Source organism: Octopus bimaculoides, chromosome Z, assembly GCF_046866305.1.
Source record: "Octopus bimaculoides isolate indiv1 chromosome Z, ASM4686630v1, whole genome shotgun sequence".
Lineage (NCBI taxonomy): Eukaryota > Metazoa > Mollusca > Cephalopoda > Octopoda > Octopodidae > Octopus > Octopus bimaculoides.
In genome coordinates, this window is record NC_142944.1 from 3,213,178 (window position 1) to 3,230,677 (window position 17,500).

The 17,500-nt window shown below is 34.2% G+C and overlaps 1 protein-coding gene across 4 annotated transcripts in view; it reads right to left on the reverse strand.

Annotated features, from left to right (window-relative positions):
* The window catches only part of LOC106884153 (voltage-gated delayed rectifier potassium channel KCNH1), a 435,108-nt gene that overhangs the window by 175,913 nt on the left and 241,695 nt on the right, over positions 1–17,500 (reverse strand). For 2 of the 4 annotated variants that reach the window (XM_014935387.3, XM_052973779.2), the window contains one exon: positions 267–296. The exons of the other annotated variants lie outside the window; for them this stretch is intronic. In XM_014935387.3, coding sequence (XP_014790873.1) covers positions 267–296 — 30 coding nt within the window. The remainder of the gene's footprint in view (positions 1–266; positions 297–17,500) is intronic. 4 annotated transcript variants of the gene reach the window in all.

The following is a 17,500-nucleotide window of genomic DNA, read 5'->3' on the forward strand; positions in this document are numbered from 1 at the left end:
TAGAAGGCTTGCAACAGACGCACACGCACACACACATGTATATATGAAAGAGAGGGGCGAGAAAGAGAGAGTGAGAATGAAAGCGAGAGGGGGGAAAGGAGAGACAGGAAACAATAAGAGATATAGAAAGGCAGTGAGAGAAAAATGAAACATGATTAATTCTGGAATGAAAGTCCTAATAAAGTTTGCGTAAACACGCCACATTAACAATATCAGGAGAGCATTTCTGACTGGCGGGCAACAGAAAATCGCTATATATAACCTACCTACGGTTTTACCCGGATACATTTTTGTACCTACGAGAAAGAAAGCTAAATTTAAATATTATGCATTAAATTTTTAAAAGTGCATTCAATCATTCATTCTACAAATCAATATTTTCAAATAAATTTGACAAAATAGAAATAGTGCTTCGAAGAAAGAAACTTAAATCAATGATCATTAAAAATACCGTTTTCCTGAAAACAAATGCTAAATGACATAATCGATTAATTTGGCCTGAGAACATTGACAAAAGATATTTATATATATATATAAATGCAAATTTTTACAATATTATATCTTAAACAGCTTGGATATAATATATGCTTTTTCACGTACCTTAAAGGAAAATGTTCGATAAAATATTTACAATAGATAAATGTTTTTTTTAAATTCACGGTGTTAATTGAATTCAGTAATTCATATTGATGAGTTTCACTCAGAAATATATTTTAGCAAGGTGTTAATGGAGAAATAATTGTTATAAAACGGAATACAAAATGTTAGTAGGCAACCATAATCTCCATTTTGGAATTCTCTTTCAGAAAAATTACGTAACTGCATCTACCCTTACTTTGAACGTTCATTATTTGTGGAATCTGGATTTGTCTATAAGTTACATTTAATATGCAATTGATTTAAACTAATTGCATTATAAAATTTACTTAGCTTAACTAATTTTAATCCATCTATCTATCTATCTATCTATCTATCTATCTATCTATCTATCTATCTATCTATCTATCTATCTATCTCTTTGTCTGTTTCTTTGGCTCTCTGTATCTCTTTGTCTGTTTCTTTGGCTCTCTGTTTGTCTGTCTGTCTCTTATGTATCTGCTGCATTGCAACAGCCCAACAAATTAGCTATCTTAGTTTCAATATTCATCAACCTGTCTAGATAACTGTTATCGAGTCAAATATCAAAAGGCATGCGCAAGCAAATTCCATGAAGAGTATTAAGCGCAGCTCCAGCCTCACAGGATGATGAAGTTAATATTAAGATGTTTTCTTTAATTGAACATTTGTACATATATACATTTACATACACATACGTTCAAACATACATACATACATACATACATGCATGCATACATTCATGCATGCATACATACATGCATGCATACATACATACATCGTATCCACACACATACATGAGTGTCTGAGTGTGTGTGTGTGTGTGTGTGCGTGTGTATATGTGTGTGTGTATGTGTGTGCATGTATGTATTTTATTCGTCTGCATGCAACCACGAACCACTAACATCAGTACATTTAGAGCTCTAAAGTTCATGCTAGGCATTTCATATATTCTTTTATACATAAAATACATACATTCATACACGTATGCATATATACGTACATACATTCTTATGCATGTATATAATGAGTGATTGCCATTCGATTTCCAGCAATACCATCAATTAATAGTTCTTTTAAAGCAGCATGGATGTAAATTTTCAGTCCTTCTAGAGCGTCCTACACTCTTTTGCTCAAATAAAGATGTCAGCAAAGAGCATCTCTTGCAGCAAGTGTTCAGAGAATTACCTTTTTTCCTTCATGGTGTATTTCATTGAATGTTTTACTGTATTACTATATTTCTATTATGTGTTGATTACTATGGCCAACCATAGTATACAACACATAATAGAAGTATTAAAAATCGAGCAGTATCTATGCCAAAAGTCTTTTGATGTAAAGAAAGGCTTTAAAGAGGGCCAGTCTTACATTCTAAACATCGTAAGCATTTGCCCCAAATAAACTAGTCTATACGTCATTGGCTGCTAATGAAGTCGCAGGTGTTACACCAGAGTTTTCTTTCAAGAGCGATATCTAAACGAAGAAGTCTAGGCGTCTCTCACACCCATCAGTTTAGAAGGCCATTGGTTCCACTAAGTTCAACCGCCCTTTGACTGATCGCATGGTTGGGCCGTCGTCGACTGAACCAGCAACTCTGCCAAAACCTCTTAGTAAGTAGAGTGATTTTGTTAGACACTGCAAGATGAGAACGTACACGCACACACACACACACGCACACACGCACACGCACACACACACACACACACACACACACACACATACATACATACATATATACATACATACAACAAAACACGTGAGCAGTTACAGGAGATCAGTTTGGGAAAGGAATGATAAATACAGCGAAAGGAAAAAAACACAAAATAATCAATGTTTAAACAAAAACCTTACGAAATTGCTGTTAAAACAGTCCTGAAAAAATATCGAACATGAAATCCTCTGACCTAGATCTTATTACAGAATACTGGTTTAAAACAAAATTACCTTCAACCAGCAAGATTTAATAATACTGCATGAGTACGAAGGGTATGTTAAACGTACCCGCAGGACCGTCACAACTCATCACACTTTTCATTTCCCAAAATAACCAGCATTGAAGCTAAAAATTACCGTCTAATAACCTGTCAAAACATAAGATGTACATTGCCTACCTCAGCTTATTTCTAAACGATCATTATATCACTAACAACATCATAACTTCTGAACAAGCTGGGGAAAATGAGGTAAGTATAGGGATATACTGAGCAACTACTACAAAAAAGTCTTTGAAAATATACTACATGGATGGATTATCAAAGCATTGCAGTTAGCCAAACACTACCACCTAACAAAAAACTGATCCACTTCCTTACTTTTTAAAGGCCACAACGAAAACAAAAATCAAATGTGACACCGTACACTACCAAAGAAATATCCTTCAGGGCGATGGCTTGTCAGCATTGCTCTTAGGTCTCTCATTAAACCCCTATCATACCTGACCAGAAGATATAGCAGAAATATGAATGGGTCCCAGTAACACCTCTCACCTTTTTATCATTGATGACTTGAAGCTGCATGGACCAAACATTAATCACATCAAAAAGCAACTGGATCTCATAACAAAAAAAAGCACTGAAATTAAATTTGGTGAGCTCAAATGTACATTTTTGGCAGTAAAACGTGAGAAACACGTTCGCATACAAGATACTAAACATGAGCAACACCTCTTTTACAACCTTTACTTTCTGTGGAAAGCAACAAGGACCTTAGACAGGATGAGAATGTCAGCTATGATGGGCTCAAGGAGAGGACAAAGAACGAATACCTCATGAGAGTCTTAAAAGATATCTGAACTCTCTCAGCTTACTGCAAGTATATCGCCCAAAATGTATATCCTTATACCTATATTTAACCTTTGAACTGGTCACTACAAGATCTGAATGAAATAGATGTTCGAACTCGCAAGCTGTTCAATGTGTCAGGAAACTTCAATATCAATAGAAGTATTGACAGGCTATACTTACCACTTCCTACGCAAGGATGGTATACGCGGTTTCAAATCTGTCTCATATGAAACATGTATTGTGACATTAAAACAACATTTGTAGCAGAAGAAAAGGTTCAGTAACTATCTTGTCCAAGTTTGTGTCTATGAAATCAGCAACATAATTAGAATTAGCTAATGAACTTGAGAAGAAGCATGAAGAGTTGATACAGATCTCTCCTCAAGGAGAATTGGTAACATCTATTTATCAGAACAAGAACATTAAAAAACTAGATCAGTTCACTGAGAAAGCAGTGCATGGGTAGATAACACGAATGACGCAAGCCATCAAGAGAATAAACCATGCTAAAAGCTGGCAAAGTGTACCGACACATTTCTGACATCCCATTTTGGAGGTTATCTCCATGTAATTCAAAAACAAGAGAACCCTGCCACCAAATACCTACAGCATCAAAGGAAGAAAAACTTTGACTGACAACAAACGTCGGCTGTGAAAAACCAAGACTGCAAGCATCAACCACATTATTGCCAACTGTGAGATAATGCCTTCTGGGTATTATCTTCTCAGGAAGCATGATGCGGGGAACAGAACAGTCTGGCACAGGATAACAAATAATGAAAATACCAACAGATAAAGTTGTTTGTATTGAAACCAATGGGTCGAGAGAATATTGGTGGAACTTTAAAATTTCGAAAGCCTGAATGTTAAAACACAATCAGCCAAATATCGTTATGTGGGACCACATAGAAAAGATATGTTCTTCTGTGGAAATTAGTTCTCTTCTGAACACGAATGTGGTTAGAAAAATAGAAGAGAATGAAAACATCTATGGACCAGTGATGAGGAGTTTGCAAATCGGGTACCCATAATACACTTTCAGTTTCTTGCCTATCATTATTGGAGAAATGTAGACTGAACTTGGGTTCTTGGGAAGAGGGGGCAACTTCTTAATTCATACATTACAAATTATCATGGTATCTTGGACGACAAAACTTCGCAAAACCTTTCAAAGATTTAAAGAATGATGAACAAAACAAGATGATTTCGTTCACGACTTTGCTACGAATCAGGTGACCAGTCAAAATTAGGTATCTAATATATGTCTGAATGTCAACGACAGAGCCACTTTTCTGAGTTTGAAATTGGTTTAATATTAGTGAGAAATTTGAAAAATAAAATGGAAGAACATATATATATATATATATATATATATATATATATATATATATGCATTAACACATACACACAGAAATAAGAGCATTACATGCTTGCACATTGGTTGTTACTAAAAGAATATAGAATATAGAAAAGATTCCCTTGGAGATTATATCAAAGGCACACAAAAACAAATATCCACACATTAAGGATAAGAAATAAGGGTAGAACATTATAAAAACAAAACAAAACAAAACAGCAATCCGGTGCAGACAAAGAATAAGCTCATGCAGTATAGAGTACAGTTGCTCAGTAGGTGAATATTTCGTCAAAAGGTATATATAGAGAAAGAAAATATCTATGGTGAACTAATACGGAAATTACAGCTCTTGTACCACCCGGGCTATAGATATTTATTTCTGTTTGCTATCGTAGATTTAACAGACTGGAAATTATAGGGTTTTCTAATAACGAACAGGGCAAATTAAGATTTGTAAAATATTTCAAGGATTTGCTATATGCGTATCATAAAATGCAAAACTTACAATCGTGCATACGGTATACACACACACATGAAAAGCAATCAAACACTCTTTGTAGTAAAGAGACATAAACACATATATGAGTAACATCTAGCATGGAGATCGATTTTAAAAGATTTTAAGTGGGAAGCTTGAAAATTGAAGATTTTCACATGACACAGTTGGTAGCATTGTTAATCCTCAAATGAATATATTAATCGATCAGTTTCGGAGCTGGGCACTCATTCTGAGATTAGACTAGATTAGATTAGAGAGGGAGAGAGAGAGAGAGAGAGAGAGAGAGAGAGAGAGAGAGAGAGAGAGAGAGAGAGAGAGAGAGAGAGAGAGAGAGAGAGAGAGAGAGAGAGTCTTGCCGAACGATAAAAGTCATTCTCCGGTACTTATTTCCCAGATCAGAGGGCTTAGATGACAGGGAGGTAAGCCAGGTGATCTACCTTATTCCCCAAGATCTTAAAGAGTCAACACAGGCTTGATCTGACAGATGTTTATGACTCTCTTTCACAAAGGCTCATATCTAAGTGAATGGATTGCTTTTGCATTCACTGGAGGCAGGTAATATGATGAAAGATGGGTTGTACAATATATCATCTATTTCTAAGCTGGCTGTATATATTTGATAATGATAGGGGCACGAAGCTACCTACAAGTAATAACAACGGAAAGATATCAAGTACTGACACTGATATTAAGGCTTGCCCATGATATTGGCTTCAGATTTTGGCACGGGACCAGCAGTTTTAGAATGGGGAGAAGAAGTCAATTGAATTGTCATCGGTACATCGGCACCTGTACGAACCTGAAAGGTTGAAAGGTAAAGACAACCTCAGTGAAATTTGAACTCAGAACGTAAAGTCAGACGAAATGCTGCTAAGAATTTTGCCCGGCACACTAACCATTCTGCCAGTTCACCGTCTTTATCCTGCCCATAATAGTGATAGTTAAATAATTCTGATTTGATATAAGATTGTACGAAAATCTAAACAATCACTAGAGGTCTTAGATACGTATTTTTCTGCATTTATCCTGTTGAGATTTTGACTCTTACAATCCTGCATTTCTGCTCGAGTTCTTATCAAAGAATAGAATATTAATTTTATGGCTTCTCAATTGTTTCGTGTTTATAAACGCAATATTGGGAAAGTTTAACTTATTTTATAGTTTCATAGTTTTATTATATTTTATGTAAAAACTGACGCAGTTTACGGTTGTCATTATTGAATGGTATAATTTACAGATCCAAATTAGAAAAGCAGTATTAAGAATGCAGAGTAAATATTTTGAAACAAAAGTTACAATACACGTTCGTAATTATTTAATCATATGAATATACATTAAGAAAAAAAAAAAATTAAATAGTATTTAGCAATGTTGAAAATATATTCAATGTAGCAATTTCTTTTATCAAAATTATATAGAATGTGAGAATAAATAGAAAATGTCTTCTAGTAAATTTATACTACAATGTTCTAGAATGTCTCCAAAGGAATAAAAAAGCGCACATATGTATGTATGTATGTATGTATGTATGTATGTATGTATGTATGTATGTATGTATGTATGCATGTATGTATGCATGTATGCATATATATATATATATATATATATATATATATATATATATATATATATATACATATATATATATGTATATATATATATATGCATATATATTTATATCTATATCTATATCTATCTATCTTTCTATCTATCTATCTATCTATCTATCTATCTATCTATCTATCTATCTATCTATATACATGTGTGTTCCTTTTAAAAGTAATTAACGGTCTTTTTGAACAATAGTCAAACTTTTCGCACCGATAACAGTACGAGAAGCTGATGTGAGCTCAGTTTTTAGAAAGTTATTGACAATCTCTCACGATATAAACCAAAGTACTGTTTTATGTTCATTCAATGTTGTTTTCAAAATTTCAAGATGGCGAGCTGACAGAATCGTTAGCACGCCGGGCAAAATGCTCAGCGGCATTTCGCCCGTCTTTACACTCTGAGTTCAAATTCCGCCGAGGTTGACTTCGCCTTTCAACTTTTCGAGGCCGATAAAATAAATACCAATTGATCACTGGAGTTGTTGCAATCAACATAGCCCTTCCTCCAAAATTGTTGGCTTTGTACCAGAATTTGACACCAATATTATTCTTAAAGACAGCTCCCGCCATACATAGAGTACGAATTAAACTATTCTGTGGCTTCTGAATACCAGAAAGAGCTGAGGAAGATCTTTTATTTTCTGAAGAGATGAAGATTGATATGATTTAAAATAACGAGGAAATGCATTTAAAGTTTTCTCACATTATTTTAATAGAAGATATTTAATGGGAATATTTATTTATTAGTCATATAAACAGTTAAATACTTAAAATCCTTCGTGATAAATAGCTGTTTATCAAAAATATATTTAAAATAATAAAGTAGAACTGATATTTTAAATGAAAATTTTCATCCATACTCCAAATTTGATATTTAAAGTAGGTAGTGCATTTTGTTATATTGTCTTACTAGTTTTAAGATGTTTGAAAGAAAATGAAAAGTATATTCAAGAGTGGCCAAAAAACAGTCGGATACGAGCAAAAATATAATAATAATAATAATAATAATAATAATAATAATAATAATAATAATAATAATAATAATATTTACTAGAAGGTTATCATGCTTCTTTGGTTTGTGTTAATGAATTTCTTAGTGTTTAATCTCTTAAGGAATTTTGAATGCCTTTCAATCTATTTTTATCGGAATTTAGAAAGATATCCTGTCCGAGTGTTGTCTCAGCTAAGTTATGTTTCCGCTCCCAGTTATCCATGGTGTTGGCTTATAGCTCATTCTTACTGAAGTTGGCTGTTTCTTGAAGATCATTAAAAATCAATCTTGCTTGAATATGAGTGGAGACAATGTGGTGGTATTTTCAAAATGTTTTACTTGTACCTTATTTTCATGCTATTATGTAATGACCAGGTTGATCGCTACCGTTGTGAAAAGAAATAATTTTGCCATGTAGCAATTCTTTTCTCTAATTTTCACCATGTTGGAAAGTATTTATATATAAAGAATGGCATTTACAATTTGCAGTGGTGTCCTTTGCAGGATTAAGTGGATTCTGTATAAAAATATCAAATACTGTGTCATATGCAATCCCAATGGTAACGAGAGAGCAGTATGTTTGCTTTCCTTTACTTCAAGGTTCAGCTGTATAATGACAATACCGAAATCCAGGGAATCTGAGAATCAGCACATTTTATAAGGAGAGTGGGGCGGGGGAAACAAAGAAGAGAGAGAGGGAGAGATACAAGGGAGGAGCGAGATAGAAGGGGTGAGGAAAGGGTGGAATTAGATTTAATAAAATACTTTACGTTACAAATTATGGAAATTAACCTTCATTTGAATAATATATTTTATTCTAGGAATATTTCAGAATTCTCGCGGTGCCTCAACATTTTTTTAAGTCACATTAAATTCTCAATTTAATTAAGCTATTTCAAAAGTGAAAAAATTCAGAATTTAAGATATTTTAAAATGATGTGACTATAATTTTAAAATGAATGAAATGTTATAATATAAAAAAAAAAATATATAACATATTTATAAATATTATACTTTCTAATTTAAGTTTCAAGAAGTTGCTTTTAATATATATTAAATATCATTATCATACTATGTCTAGAGAGAAAGCTAGCTCTATCCTAAAACTATTTACCTCTGCATCTTTAACCTCGCCAATCACCGACTACATCATATCGCTATATCTTCCCCCTTCCACTTGAATAGTATATTTATTTACATCTCTATTTAGGAATATTCTATTTTCGCTGCAGTCATATTACATTCATCTTCTGTGATGTATCGCATACCATGCTGTATACGATGTTCCCTTATATACACTGACGTGCCTTTTTCTTTTGTACTTGTTTCAGTCGTTAGGCTGCGGCCATGCTAGGGCACCGCCTTGAAGAATTTTTAAGTCGAATGAAACGACCCCAGTACTTATTTTTAAAATTTTAAGCCTGGTAGTTATTCTATCAAGTACTTTTGCCGAACCGCTATGTTACGGGGACGTATATAATCTTTATTCACTTTTTCTATTCCTTAATTTCCTTCATTTTCATTCGCATATCTAGCAAATTTAGTTGCTAAACCGCGATTTGTATGATGACTGTCAGTTTATCGAAATTTCCATTGATTTCAATAGATATTGTCCACCTATTGTCATCTATACTACTTGTGTATTTGTTTGCTTCCTAAACCAGGATCTTTCGGATCGTATTACCCTATATATCTATTTATCTACTTACCTACCTACCTACCTACCTACCTACCTACCTACCTACCTACCTACCTACCTACCTACCTATGCATGCATGCATGCATGCATCTATCTATCTATCTATCTATCTATCTATCTATCTATCTATCTATCTATCTATCTATCTATCTATCTATCTATCTATCTATCTATCTATCTATGTCTGTATGTATGTAAGTGTGTGCAAGCACGAATGTTTGTATATATATGTATAAATGTATATATACATGTGTGTGTGTGTATAGATACGTATACATATATATTTGTATGTCTGTCATTATATATATATATATGTGTGTGTGTGTATGTGTATGTGTGTATATGTGTATGTGTATATTCTTTTATTTTTTAATTCTTTTACTTATTTCAATCATTTGACTGCTGCCATGCTTGAGCACCGCCTTAAATGGTTTTTTAGTTGATGAAATCGATCCCAGGACTTATTCTTTAGAAGCCTAGTGCTTATTCTATCGTTTTCTTTTGCCGAAACGCTAGTTACGGGCACGTAAACACACCAACATCGGTTGACAAGGGATAGTGTGGGGGACAAACACCGACACAAAGACACACATGCATATATATACATATATACATTTATACGACGGGCTTCTTTCAGTTTCGTCTACCAAGTCCACTCATCAAGGCTTTGGTCGGCCCGAGGCTCTAGTAGAAGACACTTGCCCAAGGTGCCACGCAGTGGGACTGAACACGGAACCATGTGGTTGGGGAGCAAGCTTCTTACCACACAGTCCCGCCTGTCTGCATCTCCTTTGATGTTGAAGTGTCCTGTAACCGAACAGCTTATGAGTTCTTATAGTAAGTAGTTTAGAAGGCTAAATATGGCCGTAAGGATATAAATTGCAAGGGTGATGTGGGCGATATACTTGTAAACTGAGAGTTCCGATCGCCTTTCTTGAGGTATTCATTCCTAGTCCTCTCCTTAATGATGGGTCCATTATATCTGAGATCCTCATCTCGTCCAAGATACCTCTAATTGTCACCTGACTGTAGAGGTTGTATTGTCAAGCCATTCATTCTTAGGTTTCCAGAGGAAGGCACAACTTTTCCAAGTTTCATGCTAATGTCTGTAGATAGTTGGGTTATAAGGTCCAATTGTTTTCATGTGGTCGTTATTTGGCCCATAAAGTTTCAGGTCTTTGACAAAGTAAAGATGTGGGATGCTTCTGGATCTATTTCTCTGGTCATTATATTTTGTGAGCAGGTATCATAGTAGATTTAATTGGAAGACAAAGCAACACCGACAAGCAATCACCCTGAAATATGCCTTCTTGATCGTGTATGTATGTATGTATGTATGTATGTATGTACTTGATACAAAGCTCTATCGTTCGATTGTAGATAATAAAAACAATGTTTTATACTTGAGAAAAGTCTTGCATATTTTTACTGTTCCACCTACAGACAGTATTTGTACTGTGCGTGTTAGTTGGTTGTTTCTTTTGAAAATGTAAGCTTATCCAGACTTAGTGAGGATTTTACTCAGAAAGCTAAGTACCCTTATTATTGTTAGACTAAATGTAAATTTTTAATCTGAATATAAAAGTCTGAGGTTTCGGAGCAGTTATCAATAATTATCTTTTTTCTCTTTGATTTTTAAAGCGATATTCACATCAGCAGGACCACTGACCTTTATGACGGTACATGCTTTTTCTTGTCTATCCCACAATATCCGGCCTATTATGCTTAAACTTGACAGATGTTTGATGAGAATGTTCGACCACTATTCCTTGTGTACATATTTATTAACAGGGGGATACTCTACATTTATTCCAGCACAGTGTTTTTTCCAAATGGTAGGTAATAGTTTCGTGACATTTTCGGGCAGTTGCAAATCACACGTGTGATGTCTTCGTTTGAACGCATGTATGTAAGGGAGTATGTATGTATGTATGTATGTATGTATGTATGTATGTATGTATGTATGTATGTATGTATTTATGTATGTATGTACGTACGTATGTATCTGCATATGTATAACTTATGTTTAAATATATACGTTTGTATTTATGTATATGTATATCTAATGCAGAGTGTGTGTATGTGCTAGTATGTATACATGTGTGCATATGTGTATGTACATGTACGAGTGTACGTATGTGTAGTGTGTGTGTGTGTGTGTGTGTGTGTGTGTGTGTGTGTGTGTGTGTGGGTGCATTTCAGTCTCACGAGTTTGACGAATGACTAATTATAGCTACCTCAAACCATGGCTGACATGAGAAAATCATCCGGTTCAACACCACAGATTTCTGAAAAACTACATTTTTCTAAAGAAGGAATGCATTGAGTACGTTGCATTTCGGTCCCCAAAACCAAACAATTTATTACTATACAACCACACACACACCCACGAGCGCACATACACAGACACACAGACACACAAACACACACGAACCCCATCTCCCATGCGCACACTCAGACGCACAGACATATACACTTAATGAGTTTCAACAAGAAAGGAAAAAAAAGATAAAAATGGAGAAAAGATGCTAAGCGGGAAAACTATTTGATTGAAAGAGAGACATACATACATACATACATATATATAATATATATATATATATATATATATATATATATATATATATATATATATATATATATATACATATATATATATATATATATATATATGAAGAAAAAGAAATTGGAAATTAGGAAGTTATTAATTGTTTATTATTAACGGCAAATTAATCATTATCTCTTACAGCTGTTTCAATTAATACCCAAAAATTTAAAGTAAATATTAAATCTATATGGTTTGAGCATAATATCATTATATATATATATATATATATATATATATATATATATATATATATATATATATTACGGAGATGTACTTGCATAGCAAGTGACCTGATCTGAGATCATGTGCTGGAACGAAAACAATTGCAGCGTGGAAGGTGTTTATAAGCCATTTAAAATAATACACAAAATCCGTTAGATTCACTTCAACATTTAAATTTAATTTGTCAAAATATTTTCGTCGCTTTGAGACCGCGACCTGTTCACTGACAAAATTCTGTGCTGCATATATATATATATGTTATATATATATATATATATATATATATATATATATATATATATATATATATATATATATATATATATATATATGTTATAAGCTTAGAACTCTAAGCGGTCACTGTGCATTGACTAAGGTAAATATTGGGAGATGGAAAAAAAGCAGGGTTGTCCGTACGGACAAGGCATACGGAAAACTCTACGTTTTTCCGTCGAGGGCTTATATGTACCACTTTTAGACTATTTTCTTTAGTCCATACACGCTAATCGCTTAAAAGCATTAAGCTTATAAAATATTATTATTTACAGATTTGTAAAACCAACACCGCTTACCAAAAATCATCGCATATATATATATATATATATATATATATATATATATATATATATATATATATGCGATGATTTTTGATATACATATGTATACATATATATATGTGTGTGTGTGTGAGAGACTGTGAGTGCGCGCGCGCGTTAAAGTGTGTATGTGTGTGTGTGTGTGTGTAATGATGTTGAATGGGGCACAGATTGTTGCATAGATAGTTTAGAAAATAAATGTAGACGCGTTGACATTTGGCAATGATTTCTGATCTTGCATTTAGGAAATTTATAGATCTGTGAAAAATTGTATGAAGATATTTTCCGCTATACATAAGTCGTACATTAGGAAATTTGTATACGATCTGAATCGCTTAAGAATATTTCACTTGGTACCAAACTCCGTACCTTATTCTTTCAAATGCTAGGTGTAACTGGACATTGCTATTGCATTCTTGTTTTATACATGTTTGAAGGAAGCAGTGGCTATATTTAGTCTCGGTAAGAGAAATTCTGAATATAATACAGCGTTAAAAGTTCATAGATTTAAAGAAAATATCGTGTATATGTCTGATTTCATCGTCTTCCAATACAAGATGAGATACCATGACCAAATATTGCTAATAATTTCTAGACCTCTATAAAAAAGTATTTCTCCGTCTAGTTACAACTAAAGAAAGCTATTTAATAAAAAGAGTACGAAACTGGTTAATAATTCTACAGCCAACATAAAAAGAACTTGGAGCACATAAACCCAACAATTTAACTGAAGCTAATTGTGCAGGCGAGAACATTACTGTTTGGCCCCTAATTAGTCGTATAATCCTGTTGTGACCGTGTATAATGCAAATAAAAAATCGAATCTTAATGCGATAAGTAAATACTATATAGGTGTAGCATATTTAAGCAAAGTTACTTCAACCATTCTTTTTTCCTTCAGATAAACAGAAGAAAGAAGTAGAAACATAGAATCCAATTGCTTCTTGAATATGATACCAAACCATATAGAAATGGAACGATAGATGCAGTCCATGTACAGCTGGAAGGAACCACATACAAAAATATTCTGTGAATAACCTACATATAAAATCAATGACTTTTATCAGATGCCGCCACTTTCATTAGTAACTTCTAAAATACTGGAAGTTCTAACTCTCACCAACAGTTAGCAATATTTTAGAGCTACATTCTCTATATATCAGTTAAATCATTAATTTCTAGTTTCAGCAAATAAATTAACTTTCCAAAACATAGCATTTGCAACGATCTGTGTTATTTCTTGTTTCTTACATTGTATCTTTTATATTTCCCTATTTTCTTGCGCTTTGTCTTCTATTTATTTACTAACCTCTTTATCATATATATCTTAGTTTTCAAGAACAGTACATTCTTATTTAGGTGAAACAAATCATTTCTACCTGACAATAGGCAATGTATTATGCATGCTGAAAAATCTTTTACATAAACCCTCACCACAGCATGAAAAAATCGAATGTTTATTTATGTAAAATCTTCTTCGAAATACCTATTTTCATTGTCTGAAGATTAATTAGTTTTTAACAAAATGCGATATTTTAAGCAATAGTCCTTTTCATGTAACGAACTGTGTATTATGAAAATATTTCACTCTGTACTTGTGCTGAGCATAATACTTCTTACCGTGTAAATATATTTAACTTCAAGCCATATATATATATATATATATATATATATATATATATATATATATATATATGGTGTGTTATGAGAATTATATGGAAAGGTATCCCATAGAACTCAACAAGTTTGTTAAAAATGGAGAAGAGAAGATGTTAAAATTTGAAAGAATTTTAATACATGCATACGATCGTTTCAGACGGCGATATTATTCTTATCAAACAGCGATATATATTCTTTTAGTCTTTTATTCTTTTATTTGTTCCAGTGCTTTGACTGCGGCCATCCTGGAGCACCACCTTTAGTCGAACAAGTCGACCCCAGGACTTAGTTTTTGTAAGCTTGGTACTTATTCTTTGGTTCTCTTTTTTCGAACCATTAAGTTACGGGGACGTAAACACTCCAACAACGGTTGTCAAGCGATGGTGAGGGGACAAGCACACACACACACATAAATATATATACATACAAATATATATATATATATATATATATATATATATATATATATATATATATACGACAGGCATTTTTTAGTTTCCGTCTACCACATCCACTCACAAGGCTTTGGTTGGTCCAAGGCTATAGTAGAAAACACTTCCCAAGGTGCCACGCAGTGGAACTGAATCTGGAACCATGTGGTTAGGAAGCAAGCTTCTTACCACACAGCCACGCTTCGCCTATATATATAGAGAGAGAGAGAGGGAGGGAGAGAGAGACAGTGAGACAGAGAAAGACAGAGAGAGAAAGAAAGAGAAAGAAAGAAAGAGAGAGAGAGAGAGAGAGTGAGAGAGAGAGCAAAGTATCCTTTCTCAAAGAGACATTGTTTGAGATCGAAATTGAACTCAAACACTCCCATGAAAAGGAGCGGGAAGAAAAAAGAAGTCAAGATATGAAGACAAACCTTAAAGCCTTCTATAGATATGCAAAATAATTTGCTTCAGTACGGTACAAGATAAGGCCACTGTTCGAAGAAAATGGCTCACCGACTGCCGACTTCTTGACAATCAATAAAATATTGAATGTACAATACAAAAATGTTTTTACAACCCCACTGGGTCACTTGCAAATAGCTATGCCTGATGAATTCTTCGGCATTACGGCTCTACACAAAGAGATGACAATTATTGATTGCATTGAAATAGAGGAAACGGATGTAATAGCAGCCATTGATTGAGCTTAAACTCAGCTACTATTCCTGATCAATAAAGAAATGCAAATGGACTCCAGGAAAACCATTACAGATCTCTTTTCAAAGCTCCCTTGTAACTAGGGACTTCCCATGAAGTTAAAGGAAGGCATAATACGTATTATCCATAAAGGAAGTAGTAGAGCACATGCTGAAGGTTATAGACCTGTTTCTCTAATCTCACATGTCAGCAATGTCATAGAACATACGTATTGTCAAGAGGAAGCTGATCACATTCCAAGAAAATAGTGACTTGTTCCTTGACACCCAGTATGGTTTTCGTTTAGAAAGAAGCTGCCTTATACAGTTTTTGCAGCATTATAACTGGTTTTTGAAACAACTAATGAATTGTTCAAAGGTGGATGTGATAAATCTTGAATTTGCAAAGACTTTTGTTAAGGTTGATCAAGGGGTAACATGTCCCAAGCTGTGGAGGCTCGACATAGTCGGAAAACTAGGAGAGTGATTGCATGACGTTTTAAAAGACAGACGTCAGGCTGTGGCAGCCAATGGACCCCTGTCCAAGGAGACAGTGATAGGGAGTGGAGTGCCTCTGGGAACTGTATTTGTGTCGCTGCTGTTCGTGATGACACTTTCGGACATGCCATCAGTTACAAATGCACATACATTTACTAGCTATGTCAACGACTCAAAAGTAGTACTAGCATCCAATGAACCTTCCGATGCTAATTTTCTAGAGAAAGAGCAAGATGCCGTATATAAATGATCTGAAGAAAACAACATGCAATTTAATGCAGTCAAATTCCTAACCCTCTGTTATCAGTCAATTAGAGTACACATACCGCAGCAACGATACTTTGGACCAAAGAGAGCAGAAATGACAGAGTTGTATACAGTGAGTGATCTAGAGATTGATATGAGCAACAACGCTTCGCTTCGCGTACAAATCACCAAAATGGTGATAATGTGCAGGTGAATGGTTGATGCTTTCTGAGAACCTCCCAAACAAGAGACCAGCAAACTATGCTGGCTCTATGGGAGACATTTGTCTGAACTACTGCTCTCAGCAGTGGTGGTCTTTCTACAGCGTCACATTAGTAGGGGAACTTGAGGCAGTTCAGCGGTACTGCATCAGGAAGACTGCACCAATGGAACAGCTGAGCTACTGGGAGGGAGTGAAAGAGCTACAACTCTACTTCCTGGAGCGAAGACGGGAGAGTTATGTAGTGATATTTATGTGGAAGATCTTGGAAAGGCTGGCATTAAACTTTCGTATCGAGAGTTATACCAGACCCCGAACTGGACGTCATTGCACTGTCCCAAAAATACCAGCTATTCTGTCTAGAATGAGGACTATGTACTGCGACGGCTTGAGATTCAAGTGCTCACAACTATTTAATGCTTTGTCAAAACATCTGAGATAGTAGGGGTAGATGTTTTAAAGAAACAAATTGACCTCCAGCTTGTTCAAGGTCTCAGATAAATCTACAGTACGGCAAAAAAGCTCGAGAGATAGCAGCAGTCTCATACTCTCTCCTTCTCCAAAAGCCAATTGCATAAGAACGGCCATTGAAAAGGTTGTTACATTGGTGGTGCTCCAGCATGGCTATTTCTTTGGGCTGAAATGTATAAAAGAATATATATATATATATATATATATATATATATATATATATATATATATATATATATATATATATATATATATATAAACATATATACATACATACATACATACATACATACATATATA